Here is a 16,175-nt window from a genome sequence, read left to right as displayed (position 1 = left end):
CAGGATTCCACAGTTGAGCTCAGCAACACAGCCAATTAATCCCAACTAGTCCATAACCGTTCGGGGATATGACATACCTTTACTTTTGTTATTTATACACCTTTTTGCCCTCATATAAATTGGACAATATACGGTGACATCACAATATGTATTATATTGCCTATATAGGCAACCACACTCCCCAGGATTACATTGTCAATGCCTGTATGCAAATTCAGATCGATTGCTCCAGCCACTGAGGAGTTGGAATTCGGCCTAAACTTCCTGTCTTTTAGGACAAATATTATGATTGGACAATATACGGTGACATCACAATATGCCAATCACAGGGGCCAATCACAATTTACTTCCTCACTTTTCTGTCCTCACTTTTTATACCCACTACTAAAATTATTAGTTTAATTAATAATAAAATCAAGAGATGTATTGTACGCAAGAGGCAATCAATATCAGTCGAGTATAGAGCGTCGCAGTCCCTCCCCTTTCAGAACGACGAGTGGCCCAGGAAATGAAATGCAATGCATTTCTCCCATAGGATTTATTTAAAGACGGTTACGCCGCGGACAAAGCCAACTCGGATCGTGACAAATCATGACAAGTTTTGGGCCGATCAAATAATTTATAAGAAGAAAAACAAAACAAATAGTGTCGTCTCCTGCCTTTATTTTCTTCTTTCTAATGATTTGATCGGCCCAAAATATTGTGTTCATTGTCATGATTTGTCACGATCCGAGTTGGCTTTGTCTGCGGCGTAACAGTCTTTAAAGAAATATTTAAAGAAACTCCTATGGGAGAAATGCATTGCATTTCATTTCCTGGGCCACTCGTCGTTCTGAAAGGGGGAGGGACTGCGACGCTCTATACTAGCGGCCTACACTGGAACGATGCAAGCCATGAACAATATCCTGTTTTTGTAATACCCATTGGGTTTACACCCATCTGTCTGTCTGTCTGTCTGTCTGTGTCCATTATATGAAGATCTCTGCATTTGTCTGGCTGTGTCCCCTTAATGTCCATATATGGAGATCCCCAGGCATATCGGTCAGTGAACAGCAGTTCAGGGCTGCATTTTGTGCTTTTCAAAAAAAAACTGGACACTTCCGAATATCCTCAAGTCCCGTCACTGTTTTGAACATTGAACGGTCTCCCCCTCTCCCAGTTGCATTAATCCCCACATGCATCATGACTCGTAATTAATTATACATAATATCAGCATCCCTTTGGCTCCAAACTGTCCAATGACAGCTCACAATTCAAGTAATTCAAAGCACATATTACAATTTACAGCGATCATATATATATATACAGACAGGCACATTTTCAGAATAATGTACAGTACCCACAGTTCTGTCACAATGCCAGCAGAATACCACAAGGCCAACAGAGCTTGACACACTACACAACTACAATACTGTAAATGCTGTAACAGACTGTATTGTAATTGACCGTGTGTGTGTGTGTGTGTGTGTGTGTGCACGCGTTGGGTCCACATACCTGCAGCCACAAAAAAAAAAACTCCTCCATCCACAGGTTGTTTAACAGTCCTGTTCTAATGTAGCACTAGAAAGACTCCTCTTCCGATTCGCTGTCTGAGTTGGGCTTTGTCAGTCTCTGCAGCTCCTCACCATCCTACAACACAAAGCACATGTAGTCCCAAAAACTGTTATGGGTGCATTCGGACATACGCACCAATAACCTGCTCCGTTTTCAGAGTGCTCTGGCGGTGAGGTCACAGCACACCCTAGATTATGCCATTAATCACTTCGCCGTGATTTGGCACAATATTATTACATTTTAATTGAGGACCACGTCAGAAACGTGGACCTCCCCCAGCCACAGGGTCACAGACGAGGTGAAAGATAAGAGGGCTGAGGCTGGATGGGCAACGTCACGCACCTGGAACTGATGATGAGCCCACTGATACCGAGGGAGTCAACCTAATTAAGGCACAACGAGGAGGGGAGCAGGTGCACCAACCACCGCATAGAATCTTTTTTTTATTATAATTTAAAATATAATAATATATTTTAAATTATCTTTACATTTTATTTCCTTTTCTGCTAAGCAGCAGCAAGCTATATATATGCTTAGATGATTTCGATTCATATTAGGATAAGTTTGCACGACTGTAAAGACGAAACGGAAGTGGGGAGGAGGCTCCACTTCCACTTTATATTTTACTCATGACAGTTGCTCCAGACTGGTCAAGGTCACGGTCAAGGTCAAGTTTATTCATATGTCCCAAACTGGGCACTTCGTTTTACAGCTGTATGACGGAACAGTAGCATTTGGACTTTGCGAGAGGCAACAGTCTGGTAACGCGAGACTAACCACCGCATGACACCGGAGCAAAGCAACAACACTGCAGAGCTCCAGACCATGATGCTGGACAGGAAGGAGTGGAGGGTGGAAGTTCAGAAGTCCCGAGTTGGAGGATTTACTACCTTAACAACAGAGAAGCGGGGGGAGCCTTCATATCAGGGTTGTGCTAATATTTAACAGGCAAAAGAAAAATACAAATAAAAGCCTCCAGACATTTGACACACGACTGGTCTCTTGCCAAAACCTACATTTTTCTCAGTTTTAGACTGCCAATGATACATTCTGAATTTACACAAAACAGCTTTAAAGGGGATTCCAGTAAAACCATACCATTCACGCAAAACACATTGTGTTATGGCAAGATGCAAGTAATAAAGCTGGCAAGAAGCAATACTGACTCAAGGTCAGTGTCCTCACAAGTCCCCAGAGCAGCTCTTGTCTAATAACACACTCTCTCTCGCCGCCGAAATTCACTGCATTAACCAAATTAAGTTAAGCGAGGTATGAGTTGAAATGCCGTTTTCATTGAAGGGAGTCAGGTTTCTTTCCACATTGAAGAAATCACATTACACAGAATTGAGCCCCAGGGTTTCCACACAAAACTAGGTCTGTGTGTCCTAATGTAGTTTGTGTGCGTGTGTGATGGGTGTGTGTGGGCGGGGGGGGGGGGGGGGGGGGGGTGCCTGTAAAGTATTTGAGATAATCACAATTTCTTTGCATAATCATGTCCATGTTAATGTTCCTGCATTTCCAAAAATAGCAGATCTAGCTTGTATATCGGCTACTACGATTTTTAAATAAATTTTGTAAGTATAGATTATTAAATATGGACGAATTGGGCCATAGTCCATAATTAATTTGTATTAAATTGTACCGTCATTACCAATCATTTCTTTCTATATTGGAAGTTATTCATCTTATCCGTTCTGTACAATTTAAGTGTCCAATGCAAAACAAAACACGATTAAAATTGTCAATCGCAATCTTTTGTGTTACAATTTATCGTCAAGTACACTTTCTTGACTTGATTGCGAGAGCCGTGAGTTGCTCACCCCTCTCGAGCGCTCAAACACCTCTCCGTTGATGACGCGTAGCTTCTCCTGCTGCAGGCTGTGTTCCAGGTCCTTGGGCCGGCTGCCGTTGTAGATGAAGATGGCCAGCAGCACAATGGGGGACTGCAGGAAGAAGTCCAGCGAGGGCCGGAAGTCAAAGAGGAACAGGGAGAGGGCGGTCACCAGCACGGTGGTGATCTGTCCCGTCAGCACGTGGAACATGTTGTCTCGGAACTTCAGGATGAAGGCCACAGATAGACCCAGCGCGGCTGGAGACAAGATGGAAGGTTTTTGGGAGCGGTTAACCCATTTTGACCTGGGAACGATTCTACAAATTTATTCTAAATCGTGACAGTTTTCGGAAAAAAAATTTTTCACGATTTTTCAAAAATAGCAGACCTACAAGCTCGTAGCGCGCCACTCGGTGGCACGTTATGAGCTTGTAGATCTGCTATTTTTCAATACCTAAAGCATTACATAATGCTAACAAAATAGGTTAAGAACCAAAGAGTTACAGGACTTACTGTATAATGTATGGTTTCAGTAAATACTGATACTTGTATATGGTGTACAATTACTTTCTCAGAATGTTCAATGCAAAGCCTGGATGCTTTTAAATTTAATTTAGATAATTCAGCAGAATGTATCAAGCCAATGTTATTCGATAGTTACCAGTGACCAGCACCAGCCCCAGGGAGTAGATGTTATGCCCATGGAGAAGGCCGCAGTGCAGGGTGAGTCCCCGTGCCTCCCTGCCCAGCCCCAAGGTCAGACCGTTGAACACCAAGCCAAATATATACCTACAAAATAGAACAGAACATTATCCTCATTTAGCCACCTCTAAGTGATCACAATCATCTACCATCAACACTGCCTGATGTCGTCACCGTTAAGCCGGATTTATACTTCATCATGCAACCGTTACACACCGAAAAAATATCAGCCAGTCTATAAGTCCACTATAGGTCTTATAGATCTGCTATTCTTGGTGCGGGATGCCATCGCACAGCAGAGCATGAATCGGGCATTGCGGCGGGTGAACCGGACTACTCACAGTTTGCTATTCTGGATGAAGATGCTCTCCGTGAGCTGGTCTCCCTCCTTGAGGATCTTCTCGTTGTAGATGTTGGCCATGGAGGATATGAAGCACTGCAGGACGAGCAGGACGTGACCCACGCCCAGCGAGCGAAGCCTCTCCACCACCTCGTCCCTCCAGGCCTGTCCCGGGAGGGCCGACACCCATGACTCACTGGCACTGGGGGACGCAGCGGGCACACAAACAGATCAGAACAGACAGAAAAGGTTGAACATATACAACACACGGCCAAATCCTTAAGGCCTTCCACACCAGTGATTCGCAACGCAACGAGTTGCAACAGAATCCTAAAACCGTCATTTGTAATTTGGTATAAAAATTGGACTGTCCGCACCCCGGTTCTGTGCCGTGTCCGATTTTGTACCGTCGTTTGTTTCACTGTAGTGTCGTCTGAACACTTCAAATCAAATCAAACTTTATTTATAAAGCCCGTTTTAAAACAACCAAGGTTGACCAAAGTGCTGTACATTAGTGGCTAAACAGAGAACAGGCAAGAGAACACAGAATGTAAACGAGAAACACAATCAGAAATGACAGAAATGTAAGCATGAAAGGTTAAAATAAGCAAAACAAAAAAAGAGCTAGGATACAGAAAAACCGAAAATGGACTCAAGAGGGATTGAAAGCCAGGGAGAAGAGATGAGTCTTAAGGTGAGACTTAAAAACATTAATGGATGGGGCAGATCGAATGTGAATGGGTAAGCTCTTCCAGAGCCTGGGAGCTGCAGCCGGCGAAAGAGCGTGCGCCCCCTAGTGCTCTTCTTGATTATTCGGCTTGCGATTGGTCAAGTTGAAACACTTGCAACGCGATGAGCCGTCATGCGATGACCTGCAACGGGGGATAATTCGTTCATTTTTACTGTGTGAGCTTAGGAAGTGGTCATACCTGCTGTTTCTCATCTGGTCCAGCAGCTGTGTGTAGAGCAGGCAGGAGTTGGAAGGGGGAGAGAGGGGGGAGGAGCGGAGGCCTGGTATGGCTATGGAGTGCTGGCTGGCCCCTGAGCCGGTGGTCAGGGAGACGATGGACAAAAAGAGGACAACCAATGCTGCCCACTGGACCCAGGACAATCGCCTCCTGGTGTTGGGAAGAGGAAACACATGTGAACGCCAGTGGTGTAAAGTACATGAACTCAAGTACAATTTTGTACTTTTACGCTACAATTATTTTAAAACTTTAGGTACTAGTTCATTTGAAAATGTTGATTATACAACACATATAGTACAACACATACATTAACCACTTCGGCCCTATATATATATATTTCGGCCATTTGAACAGGTTTTCTAAAGTTTTTTCTAAAGTTTATTTAATATACATTTTGAACTTGTGAAATGGCCCATTCTGCACAACAAGTACTTTTACTTTTGGTACTTATTTTGATGTCAATACTTTTGTACTTTACCATCAGAACTGCGCCCTCTAGACTTTATTACCAAAGTAAAATGGGGGATGCAGCACAGAGTGCACAGAGTGAATGACGCAGTCATCTCGTCAGTTATGTTTGTTTTTTTATCATAAAAGGTACACACAGATAATGAAGGCCTCCGTTGTCCAACCACAAAAGAACTGAACATTACACTCACTTAAGTACCAGTCTGAACAGTATAGCTGTGGTCAGGATGACAAAATTGGAGAATAACACTGCCATGGCCTGTGAAAAGGGGGTGGGGTGTTAAAGATAATAGATAATAGAACAGACTGATTGTGGAGATTAACTACAACACAACACATACAATATCAAAGATGGGACTTCCAAAACCTGGTATGAAACTGGCTACGCTTAGCTGGCTTACTGGTCAAGTTGTCATCAGGACTTGGGTGTTTCGTAGCTCAAGACTCTCTGACATCATAACAACATGTGTAAAGGAAAAGCTTAAGTAGCCTTTCTAAAAAACCTAATTGTGTAGCTCTTTCAGGGGCCACAATTCAAGTTAATATGCAAAACATTTCATTTAGGTGTCCAGAACAACACACATATTGTTAGGCTAGTTAAGCATAATCGTGTTGAATAATGGACAGTGACAGTCCAGATTTAAAGAACAGAGTAAAGGTGGTCGCACACTGGACACGTTTTTTGGACAGACGGAAAAAACGCAGCTAAAAATCCAAAACACGCGACTGTGGACGTAGAACCTATTCTTGTTGCTGGTAAATAACTCACAGGCTGCAGATATGTCATAACGTAGAAGATGATGAGGTTGTCCAGGAAGTAGAGGAAGGCAGGGACAGACCACTTAAGGAACTGGAGGAAGGATGGAAGGGAGGAACAGCCCAGGTCTTTGCATGAGCGGCCCTCTATGGGGGAAAAAAAACAGTCAGACAGTGACATGATCACACACACAAATTAAATGATGTTAATTTGATTGAAGGCACACAGCTGTGCCTTCAATCAATGGAGTCTTACCTCGAACTATGACCCTGACTGACATGACCAGGCAGAAAAGCAGCTTGAGCGCCTCGGCCAACAGATTGACAGATGCAGGGAGGAAGTCATACTCGTTTTCTGCACACAGACCATTAAGAAAGAAACACGGTCAGTTAACAAGAAGCAGTCAGTAAACAAGAAGCCAAAAGATGAAATGCACTTAAAACTTTGGCATGGGTGGCAAATTGTTAATATAGTAATTAGAATGGGAAGAAGCATTGCTATAAACAGGAAATGTTCTAGGTACATAACACTAAACACTCGGAAAGCAGTAATTCAAGCTCTAGTGTTATCACATCTCGAGTATTGTCCAGTCATTTGGTCATCTGCTACGTAAACAGACATACAAAAATTACAAATAGCTCAAAACAAAGCTGCCAGATTAGCTCTCCACTCTCCAGTGCTCCAACCGGACACATATTGCAGAAATGCACAGAAATCTATCATGGCTTACTGTTGAAAATAGATTACATTCACGTATTCTAATCCTTTTTCAGAAATGTATTAATGGACATAAAAACACAGTATTTCTTTCTAGTATATGTAAGGCCCAAACCACACCGCTGCAACAAAAACAAACCAGAGTGAGCTGCGAGAGTGAGGTCTAGCCAACAACACCAACTCGGGATTCCTGGATCGCTGCCCTCCACAATTACCTATCCAACATCAGGTTCTTGAGCTCTGCAGTGTTGTCAGCCAAGCTGTCGCGCCGCAACACGTCTACATAGGTGGTACGCTCCTTTCCCCTCCTGGCTTTGCCCTGGGTTGGCTGGCTCCCATAGGGTCAATTTACTTGCCTCAAGTTCTGGGTGCCTGACGCTATGCCCTGCCTGCCTCATCCTTCTCTCTCTGACTTTGTCCATGACCCGTGGTAGGTCATCCGTGGTAGAATGCTATATAGAGTCTGGAACTACACCTCCCGATATCCGAGTAAGGAAGCTGCCATTTCCTTTCACGAAAATATATTTTAAAATATCTTTAGAGCTTATTTTTTTATTTCCTTTTCTGCTAAGCAACAAGCTTATGCTTAGATGATTTCTATATATTAGGATAAATGTGCGCGACTGTGAAGACGAAACGGAAGTGGGGAGCAGTATACACTTCCGCTTTATAGTTTACTCATGACAGCTCTTCCATTGCTCCAGACTGTATGATGAAAGCATATAGTGGAAATAGACTAGTGGTAAATGAGTTAATATTAAGAACAATATGTCAAAGTGGACCAAAGGAGCAGATGGTGTCTTAACTTCACACGATTATAAAAGAGATAAACTGCCATATTAACAAACACTCAATTGACACTATATCTGCCTAGTTGTCTTTTACGTACGTGCATTGGCAGAGAATTTGAGCAGCAGGATGCGGCTGGTCCCCAAGGTGACGAAGCCCAGGCCAAGGGCCAGAGTGTAGGCAGACGACCGGGAGCACAGCCGGGAGCAGGGACGGCAGCAGACCATGGCTGCAGCTGGGACAGGCTGGAGGCTCGACCCTCGCACATTCAAACTCTCTCTCCCGCTAACACAGGGAAAGCACAAACACAGCCTTCAGCATTCAATTAAAGCACCCAGCCCCATCCTGTCCAACCTAATAGTACACTTGACCAGAATCAATACCGTCCGTCCGTACGGCAGGGTTTCTCAAAGTGGGTGCCGTGATGGCAGTCCAGGGGTGATGCGGAATACTTCAAATACTATTTGGAATTTACAAATATCACAAAGAAATACATATTTTTTATGACTTTAAATATCAAGTACAAAGATTAAGTTATTTTCAATCAGTTCTTAGTGAAACGGATATTCTTAAGTCTCTTAGCCGAGACCTACTAGAAGGATACAAGTTCAAAGTGATTGAAATCACAAAATGAGTGAACGTATGCTTTCAACTGTGTGTTCATTTAAAAATGGTGGTCTCCATCCTCATTATAATAAAGGAGAATAGAATAGTACTAATCATTATAAATGTTAATAGTGATAGTAGGCCAGTAGGGTCTATCATATTGTAAATGGCAAAGTAGTATGCCATGAATATACTGTAGTGTGTAGGCGGTAGAGCCAGTGAATAGTAACAATGTTATTTATCATGGCTGAGGGTGTCGTGTTTGCTGTAAGACAAGTGCATGTATACAGTAACATGGATTAAACTCAAAACACGCACGTATCTGTCTGATACTGATAGCCAGAAGAGACAACTGAAAGAGAAACAATAATTTTCGCAGACTAACTGACACACCTAACATAATAATGAAAACAAGACAATCACCCAGTGTATTGTCAGTCAGTCTGAAAATGACCAAACAAAACGCCCGCTCTTCAATAAGTTACACATTATCTATCACAATAGCGATGAGATCTTCAAATTGCAAAACGAAATCCTTGAATAAAACTTACATTTAATTGTTAATGTCCAGCTGTTTGCAGATACATTGTTGTGTATAGTGTGACGTCTGCTTCCCGCTGAGTTCCTGCTTGCCTTATTCTGTATGCGCGCATGCGCTCTACAAAAGCTAATGAGTCTGCTTCCCATAGTCAGAAGGGACAGCCGTGCAGTGATTGGTTACTTGGTTGTCTGGCAACGCCTGAATAAATCCATCTTTATTTTTGAGGGGCACTATCCCCTCATATATACAGCTTTAATGTTTGTTTTTCAACAATGCTTGTTTAGGAAAACGCCATAGACAATAAAGAGAAATCTAATGTTTGTTTTGAGGACTAAAACAAACATTAGCACCCGTTGCAACATTATGTTAATAAAGTAAATTATGTTGTAAAATGATAAGAGCGCCCCTCACTTCACACAAGTGTGATTATTTATTTGTGTAGCTCAGCGACACAAAAATACTATTACATTAAGAAGTGTACTTCTTCCTTATGTATATACTTTGTTAACTTAATTTGTGTGTACTTAGGTGTAGACTTTGTCAAACCTGGTGTGTGTCACTGTAAACTCATGGTAAATACAAATTAAGCTGTCTCTACAGAGGTTTGTGGGTTAGAAGCTACCTACCTACATCAATTTGTGATCAATTTGATCTCGCAAAGCGGGGTGGTGCGCCAAACATTGGAACTATCATATTGAGATAGAATGAGCACTTCTGCATTGATTGATTGATTGATTGAAATCTTTATTAACAGTTTGTAGAATTTACAGTACATTTTAAGCACAAACTCAATACAAAGACTGTCAACTGTGAGTGGACGACCCAATTAAGCATTACACTTGTTTACAACAGGGTCCACATTGTTCAATTCATCAAAACATTTAAAGACATACAAACATTTAGAGACATACAAATAGACATTTCTCTGTAGGTAAAGAACAGAACAGGAATTCATCATATGGGAAGCAAAAAAGGGAAAAGATACTATATACAGTGAGGGAAAATGGGGTGGGGGGGTGGGGGGGATTCAGATTTTACAGAGGCCAGTTTCGAATTGCAGCCATCCGTAGGTGCCCTTTGAGAGCGGTTTTGAAGGAGTCAAGGGATTCACATGTCTTAATGACTGTTGGTAGGGCGTTCCACATTTTGGTGGCATAGGAGCGAAAAGAATTTAGTCCCTTGTTTGTGCCGAATCTGGGTTGTACATGGTTTGTTGCACTCCCTCTGGTGTTGTGGGTGTGGACTTCGTTTACATTAAGGAAGTATTTAGACAGGTACATGGGTATCTTGGTGGTGTATCGAATCTTGTGGACCAGACCCATTGCAAGATGCTGTACTCTGTCGTCGACCCTAAGCCATCCCAGCCTGTCAAAGTGGGCAGGGGTGAGGTGGGTTCGGGGGGTGAGGCCAAGTAGGAGCCTGACCAGTTTGTTTTGAGAGGTCTGGAGCCTTGTTTTAAGGGCCTTTGAGGTGCTGTGGTACCAAGAGGTGGATGCATAGTCAAAGAAACCTTGTACGAGGGCTCCTGTTAAGGTCTTCAAGGTGTTTTTGCTGACCAGTGAGGAGATCCTGTAAAGGAATCTTGTTCTTTGATTGACTTTTTTGATTACGTTGGTGGCCATTTTATCACCGGAAAGATTGGCCTCCAGGATGGAACCTAGGTAGGTAATTTCATCTTTTCGTGTGATAATATTGTCACCCACTCTAACCAAGAAGCCATCTGCCTTGCTGAGTTTACTATTTGATCCGAAGAGGATGGATTCAGTTTTTCCCAGGTGTAAGGATAGTTTGTTATCAGCGAGCCAGGTGCAGATTCTACCGAGTTCAGAGCTGAGGGTCTTTTCAACCTGCAGTTTGTTCCTGTCCGAGACCAGCAGTGCTGAGTCATCTGCGAACAGGAACAAGTTGCAGTCACAAGCTGAAGTCATGTCGTTAACATAAATTAGGAACAGTAAAGGCCCTAGTATGCTTCCTTGTGGGACGCCACAGCTCACTGGGAGGGGAGGGGACAGTGTTCCGTTCACCTCCACCATCTGTTCTCTCCCCTCCAGGTAGGATTGCATCCAGCTCACTGACGTGCTATCAAAACCAATAGCTTTAAGCTTGTTAACCAGTATGGAGTGGTTCACGGTGTCAAAAGCCTTTTGGAGGTCCAGCATGACCATGCCGCAGTATTTTCCAGCATCCACCTCGTGTTTGATGTGGTCGCTCAAATAGAGGAGGCATGTGTCAGTGGAGTGGGATGTTCTGAAACCAGATTGGAACTCGTACAGCAATTTATTAGTGGCAAGATACTTTTCAACCTGTTCATAGACTATTTTTTCCATCACTTTCGAGATGGAGCTTAGAATAGAAATAGGGCGGTAGTTGCCGGGTTCTAATTTACTCCCTTTTTTGTACAAGGGGGTTACTTTGGCCAGTTTAAAATCTTGGGGGACCTGTCCCTGTTTGATGGAGAGGTTAACTATATGGGTGATGACTGGAGCTATGGAAAAGGCTGAGTCTCTGAGAAATTTGGAGGGAATATTGTCATGGCCAGTGGCCTTGTGGGGTTGGAGGGCACTCAGTTTTTTAAGTACCTCCTCGGTTGTTACCATTGCCATTTTAAAATCATCTTTACAAACACCAAGGTTTTTGTAGAAGGCTGTGATGTGCTCTACACCAAAACGCCCAGAGTGGGAGGGCAGTTTGCATTCCATTGTTACAACGGGATGTCAGCCATAGAGTCAACGCTAGTGTCGCGACTCTCTTACTTAGAGTATATATGAATACTATACATAGACTGTAAAAGATACTATACTATTCATATATACTCTATTAGCTCTCTTAGGTCTGACGTTTCCTTTGTGTTGGCGGGTTGCCTAACAACCAACTAACCAACCCATCACATCATCACAGCCTGGCTGTCCCTTCGCCGTATGGGATCTAGGCTCCGCCCTAGCGGTGAGGTAATGTCCGGGTCGAAGAGCGGAAGTTAACAAGAGCTAGCCAGCCGTAATAAAATGGAGAAGTAAACACAAAACCGCTAGTTCTAATGTATGACGCGAATGGCCTAAAATTAATCACGTTGTGACTTTCTTTTTAATATATGACCAGACCTGGAAATCTTCGAATCTCCACGCCGTCAGACCCGACGTCTTACGTCATCAATTACACCGACGGAGTAATATATAGGCCTATATAGAGATATCTATCGGCTGGCTATTGCGAGACGTCCATCATTCTCCGCAACGATCGGATTCTTCAAAAGGTCATCCCGCCGGGCAAAGAAGAACGGAGGACTTGCTTTTACTGCGTTTCCTAAATCGGCTGTTCGTCTGGCCGTGTGCCAGGATGCCCGAGGTTCGCGAGCTCTCCGAGGCTTTGCCAGAGATGCCCATGGACCCCATCACCGGGGTGGGGGTTGTAGCCTCCAGGAACAGGGCGCCCACTGGGTATGATGTGGTCTGTACAACAACGGATGGCCTGGATGCCGATCTGTGGAAGGATGGCCTTTTCAAATCCAAAGTAACACGATACCTGTGCTTCACCAGGGCTTTCTCCAAGGAGAATAGCCATTTAGGTAACGTCCTTGTGGATATGAAATTGATCGACATAAAAGACACCCTGCCCGTAGGTTTCATCCCTATCCAGGAGACCGTTGACACACAGGAGCAGGCCTTCCGCAGAAAGCGGCTGTGTATCAAGTTCATTCCACGGGATTCCACGGAGGCAGCCATCTGCAACATCCGCATCTTGGGGAGATCCAAGCAGGCCCCACCACAGTACACCTTCATTGGGGAGCTCAACAACATGGGGATCTGGTATCGCATGGGCAATGTTCCACGGGCCCAGGACTCTGCTGGGCCCACTCCAACCACCAACAACGTCCATAACACCAACTCCACCTCGACTCCAGCCCAAAATGCAGCAACTCCCATGCCTAAGCATATATCCATGACACTCCCAGCCAGTTTCAGAGGCAAGAATGCTACCAGGCCAGACTATGAGCACCAAAACTCAAATCTTTATGCCATCACAGCCATGGATGGAGTGCCTTTCATGATCTCGGAGAAGTTTGCCTGTGCCTCAAGCGACCTGCAGCAAGTGGATCTGATGGGCATCACAATCAAGTCACTGGATGAGATTGAAAAAGAATATGATTACAGTTTCCGCACGGAGCACAGTGCGGCGGCTCGTCTCCCTCCCAGTCCCACACGAACCCCGATGAGTTCTGAGGCCTAAAGAAACGACTTACCCATCCCTTACATTATATCGACTACTGACAACTAGCCAATAATACACAGAAAAGAGAAAAGTAACCAGCTATGAGCTATCTCCTTTCTACCCTGACTCCATTTTGTTTTTATTAATTTAGTCATTTCTTTTTTAGTTTTTAAACAAAAACTTGCCTTTTCTGTACCATGACATAAAGAGGAAGTGAAAGAAGCTCCCTTCCATGTTCAGAACGTTGATGTTCTAAAACATACCTGTGAACTACAATTACAAGGGACAACTTTCAATTGAAAAAGAACATAAAACAGTTTCAAGACCCTCGCTGTACTGCGTAGGTCAACTGTGAACCACTAAACACTTGGGTTTTAAAACTGGATGGATGCAGGACTCATTGCAGATCCGTCATGTTCAAGGCGAGTGTGAAAGAGGTTTCACCCATTCACTCCACGAGATCCATTTGTTCTTAATATCAAAGGGACTGTGAAGTTCTGTTCCCACTGGTGTGCAAATGTGATCCATGTTGTTTCTGAGTTAATTCAAAACTAGATTGTATATTTTTGGAAGCAGGACAAAATCGGTCTTTCCTTTAACATGTTTGATAGTGACTGCAAAGAGAAAGGAAAAGTGGGAGAAAGAGAGGATGGCATGCAGCAAATGGCCTCGGGTCAGATGACCATTTCTTACTTTTTTTTTTAATCGATTGTTTGAGGTTGTTGTGAGAGTAGAAGTATTTTGTTATTTTTTTGCTCTACTTTGTTTGCTTTAGCAAAGTAGAGTCTGTTTAAGTGCTCGAGATCAAGTTCATGGGAGAAGGGGAGGTAAAGCAAAAAGTGTACTTTGGCTAATGATTTTGATCAATCAATATTCTAAAATACTGGTGTTATTGTGAGTGCACTGTTATTTAGTCATTTCCTTGTGCTTTCATTTGCTGCAACTAGTATTCTATAAACCACTCTTATCACTCTGGTCTGAACCAAGCCCATGGATTCAAACAGGCTCCCATAAGTACTGTAAGATTAGGGTATAGGGCAAGCATTTCTAGGACACTGTAAACATGGTTCTAGATACCACTATTTTGCCTCAGTAGATTATTCTGCTTTTTGCCAGCATTTTCAAAACGCCACATGCTGTATTTGTTTATTTTAGTGTGTTTTTCTTTACCCACAGTCCCACACTAATGTGATGGCTTGTTGGCATCTTTATTTTCCTTAATTAAGAGCCAGTTTGCCAGTGGAGCTGTTTTTATGGCTGAATAGGTAACATTTAATTGACAGCTGAGTTTTTACAAAATATTATATGATTTATTTCAAATTAACATTTGGCCACTGTTATGATGTAAACATGAACAAAGTAGTTTTTATGTGAATTTATCTGTTGTGCAAAGTATTCTTCCAAATGTGCACATTTAAAATACATTTTATAATTTTACCTCTGAATGATTCAGGTACAGTTACAGTAGCATCCAAATTAGGTTCTTGCTCATTGCAGAATGACAGGTTGCAGCTAGCTTTGAGAATAACCTGGATATTTTGAAACTAGATTATCATTATTTTCTTTTGACACTTGAAACATGCTAACATACTTTTTGAGGAGCTGTAGAAAATAACAAACTCAAGTTTAAAATGCATTTCCCTGACTTTCTTTCTTAGACTAACATGTTATGCAGCAATCTACCTTTTTACACATTTTGCAGTAATCGTGCAATGACTAAACACAACCAATGTATTGGGATTATTTTGAGCCTATTTTGATTATTTTGAGCCAGATGTACTGCAGCTCCTACATTTCATTTAGCTTTGACAAACCTTTGTTTTCTGGTCAGTCACCTTTTACAGTTTACAATAATTAACCTTTATTTTCATGCCTCCAGTATTGTCTTCAGCACCTACCAATGTTCAAAAACCCTTTACTGTACTGTACATGCGCTGTCTTGACCATTTGTTTGTGCTGATAGGATGTTAAGAAAAGCAAATGTTTAGCAAAATAATTTAATCTACTAGCCATCTGAGCTGTCATTAAATACTGTTACATGCATGGGTTAACCACATATACTCAATTTATTGTTTGTATGAGTTCTATACTTTATAAAGTATTTTGATCATTTTTTCTCAAATGCTATATCCATTTAGGTGTTTTCAGAAAAAAAGGGATTATCATAGGTCATTTATAAGATTTGTGAATTATGCTGCTGTCAAGTGACATTCAACACACAAGGTTGAAAATACACTGTGCTCATGACATAATCTGGTTTTGTTTGTAACGGTAGTGTGTCTGCCTATCATCTACTCTGCTCTACACATGTACCATTTCTAAACTTTAGTTTTATTTTATTTTTCCCACCTGTTATGTAACCTTTGGTTGAAAACTAATATGGCTTATGTCTATTAACAATGAGTAACAGCACTGACTGTTTTGGTTACACCTTGTTATACATCCTCTTTGCATGAAGATTCAAGCTAAACTGCTAATGTTAATAAAATGAAAATAACAAGATTAACAGTGCAGCCATGGAAAGTCCATACAAATTGATAGTTTTAAAATTAAAAGCACCATTTTATGTTTTAAGTTATAATTCACTCATTGCTTCATTTACCTAAGGCTAAGAATTAATAAAGTTGTTTTTAATGGAGAGTGTTGATATGTTCATTAAGATTAGATTGTATATACAAGAACAAAAGGTCTGTGAA

At 42.3% G+C, this 16,175-nt stretch overlaps 2 protein-coding genes across 3 annotated transcripts; one reads left to right on the top strand and one right to left on the bottom strand.

The window, feature by feature from the left end:
- Positions 1 to 887: 887 nt before the first annotated feature.
- Positions 888 to 9,366, bottom strand: slc35a5 (solute carrier family 35 member A5). 2 transcript variants are annotated; one of them, XM_083776050.1, is made up of 10 exons: positions 9,280 to 9,366; positions 8,227 to 8,403; positions 6,876 to 6,974; positions 6,633 to 6,766; positions 6,055 to 6,122; positions 5,357 to 5,545; positions 4,429 to 4,629; positions 4,047 to 4,174; positions 3,375 to 3,643; positions 888 to 1,629 (listed from the first exon to the last, which is right to left on the bottom strand). In XM_083776050.1, the coding sequence occupies exons 2-10, from the start codon at positions 8,351 to 8,353 to the stop codon at positions 1,561 to 1,563; spliced, it is 1,284 nt and encodes a 427-aa protein (XP_083632176.1). In that variant the 5' UTR covers positions 8,354 to 8,403; positions 9,280 to 9,366; the 3' UTR covers positions 888 to 1,560. The 2 variants fall into 2 exon arrangements, with proteins under 2 accessions (XP_083632176.1, XP_083632177.1); XM_083776051.1 differs by having other exon boundaries at positions 8,227 to 8,411; positions 9,284 to 9,365.
- Positions 9,367 to 12,246: 2,880 nt separating this feature from the next.
- Positions 12,247 to 16,117, top strand: LOC310867446 (multivesicular body subunit 12B-like). The gene has a single exon (XM_083777548.1). The coding sequence runs from the start codon at positions 12,607 to 12,609 to the stop codon at positions 13,495 to 13,497; it is 891 nt and encodes a 296-aa protein (XP_083633674.1). The 5' UTR covers positions 12,247 to 12,606; the 3' UTR covers positions 13,498 to 16,117.
- Positions 16,118 to 16,175: the final 58 nt, after the last annotated feature.

This window comes from Protomyctophum parallelum, assembly GCF_964188405.1.
Source record: "Protomyctophum parallelum genome assembly, chromosome: 11".
Classification (NCBI taxonomy): Eukaryota; Metazoa; Chordata; class Actinopteri; order Myctophiformes; family Myctophidae; genus Protomyctophum; species Protomyctophum parallelum.
This window is presented reverse-complemented; position numbering and strand designations above follow the sequence as displayed.

What these genes read in the sequence shown, in the direction of transcription:
- LOC310867446 (XM_083777548.1), top strand. Translation starts at nt 12,607, where the DNA reads ATGCCCGAGGTTCGCGAGCTCTCCGAGGCTTTGCCAGAGATGCCCATG.
- slc35a5 (XM_083776050.1), bottom strand. Translation starts at nt 8,353, where the DNA reads ATGGTCTGCTGCCGTCCCTGCTCCCGGCTGTGCTCCCGGTCGTCTGCC. An exon ending in CTGTTCAGACTGGTACTTAA is followed by an intron (nt 5,546 to 6,054) that starts GTGAGTGTAATG and finishes TCCCAACACCAG; the next exon opens with GAGGCGATTGTCCTGGGTCC. An exon ending in TTCATCCAGAATAGCAAACT is followed by an intron (nt 4,175 to 4,428) that starts GTGAGTAGTCCG and finishes TCTATTTTGTAG; the next exon opens with GTATATATTTGGCTTGGTGT.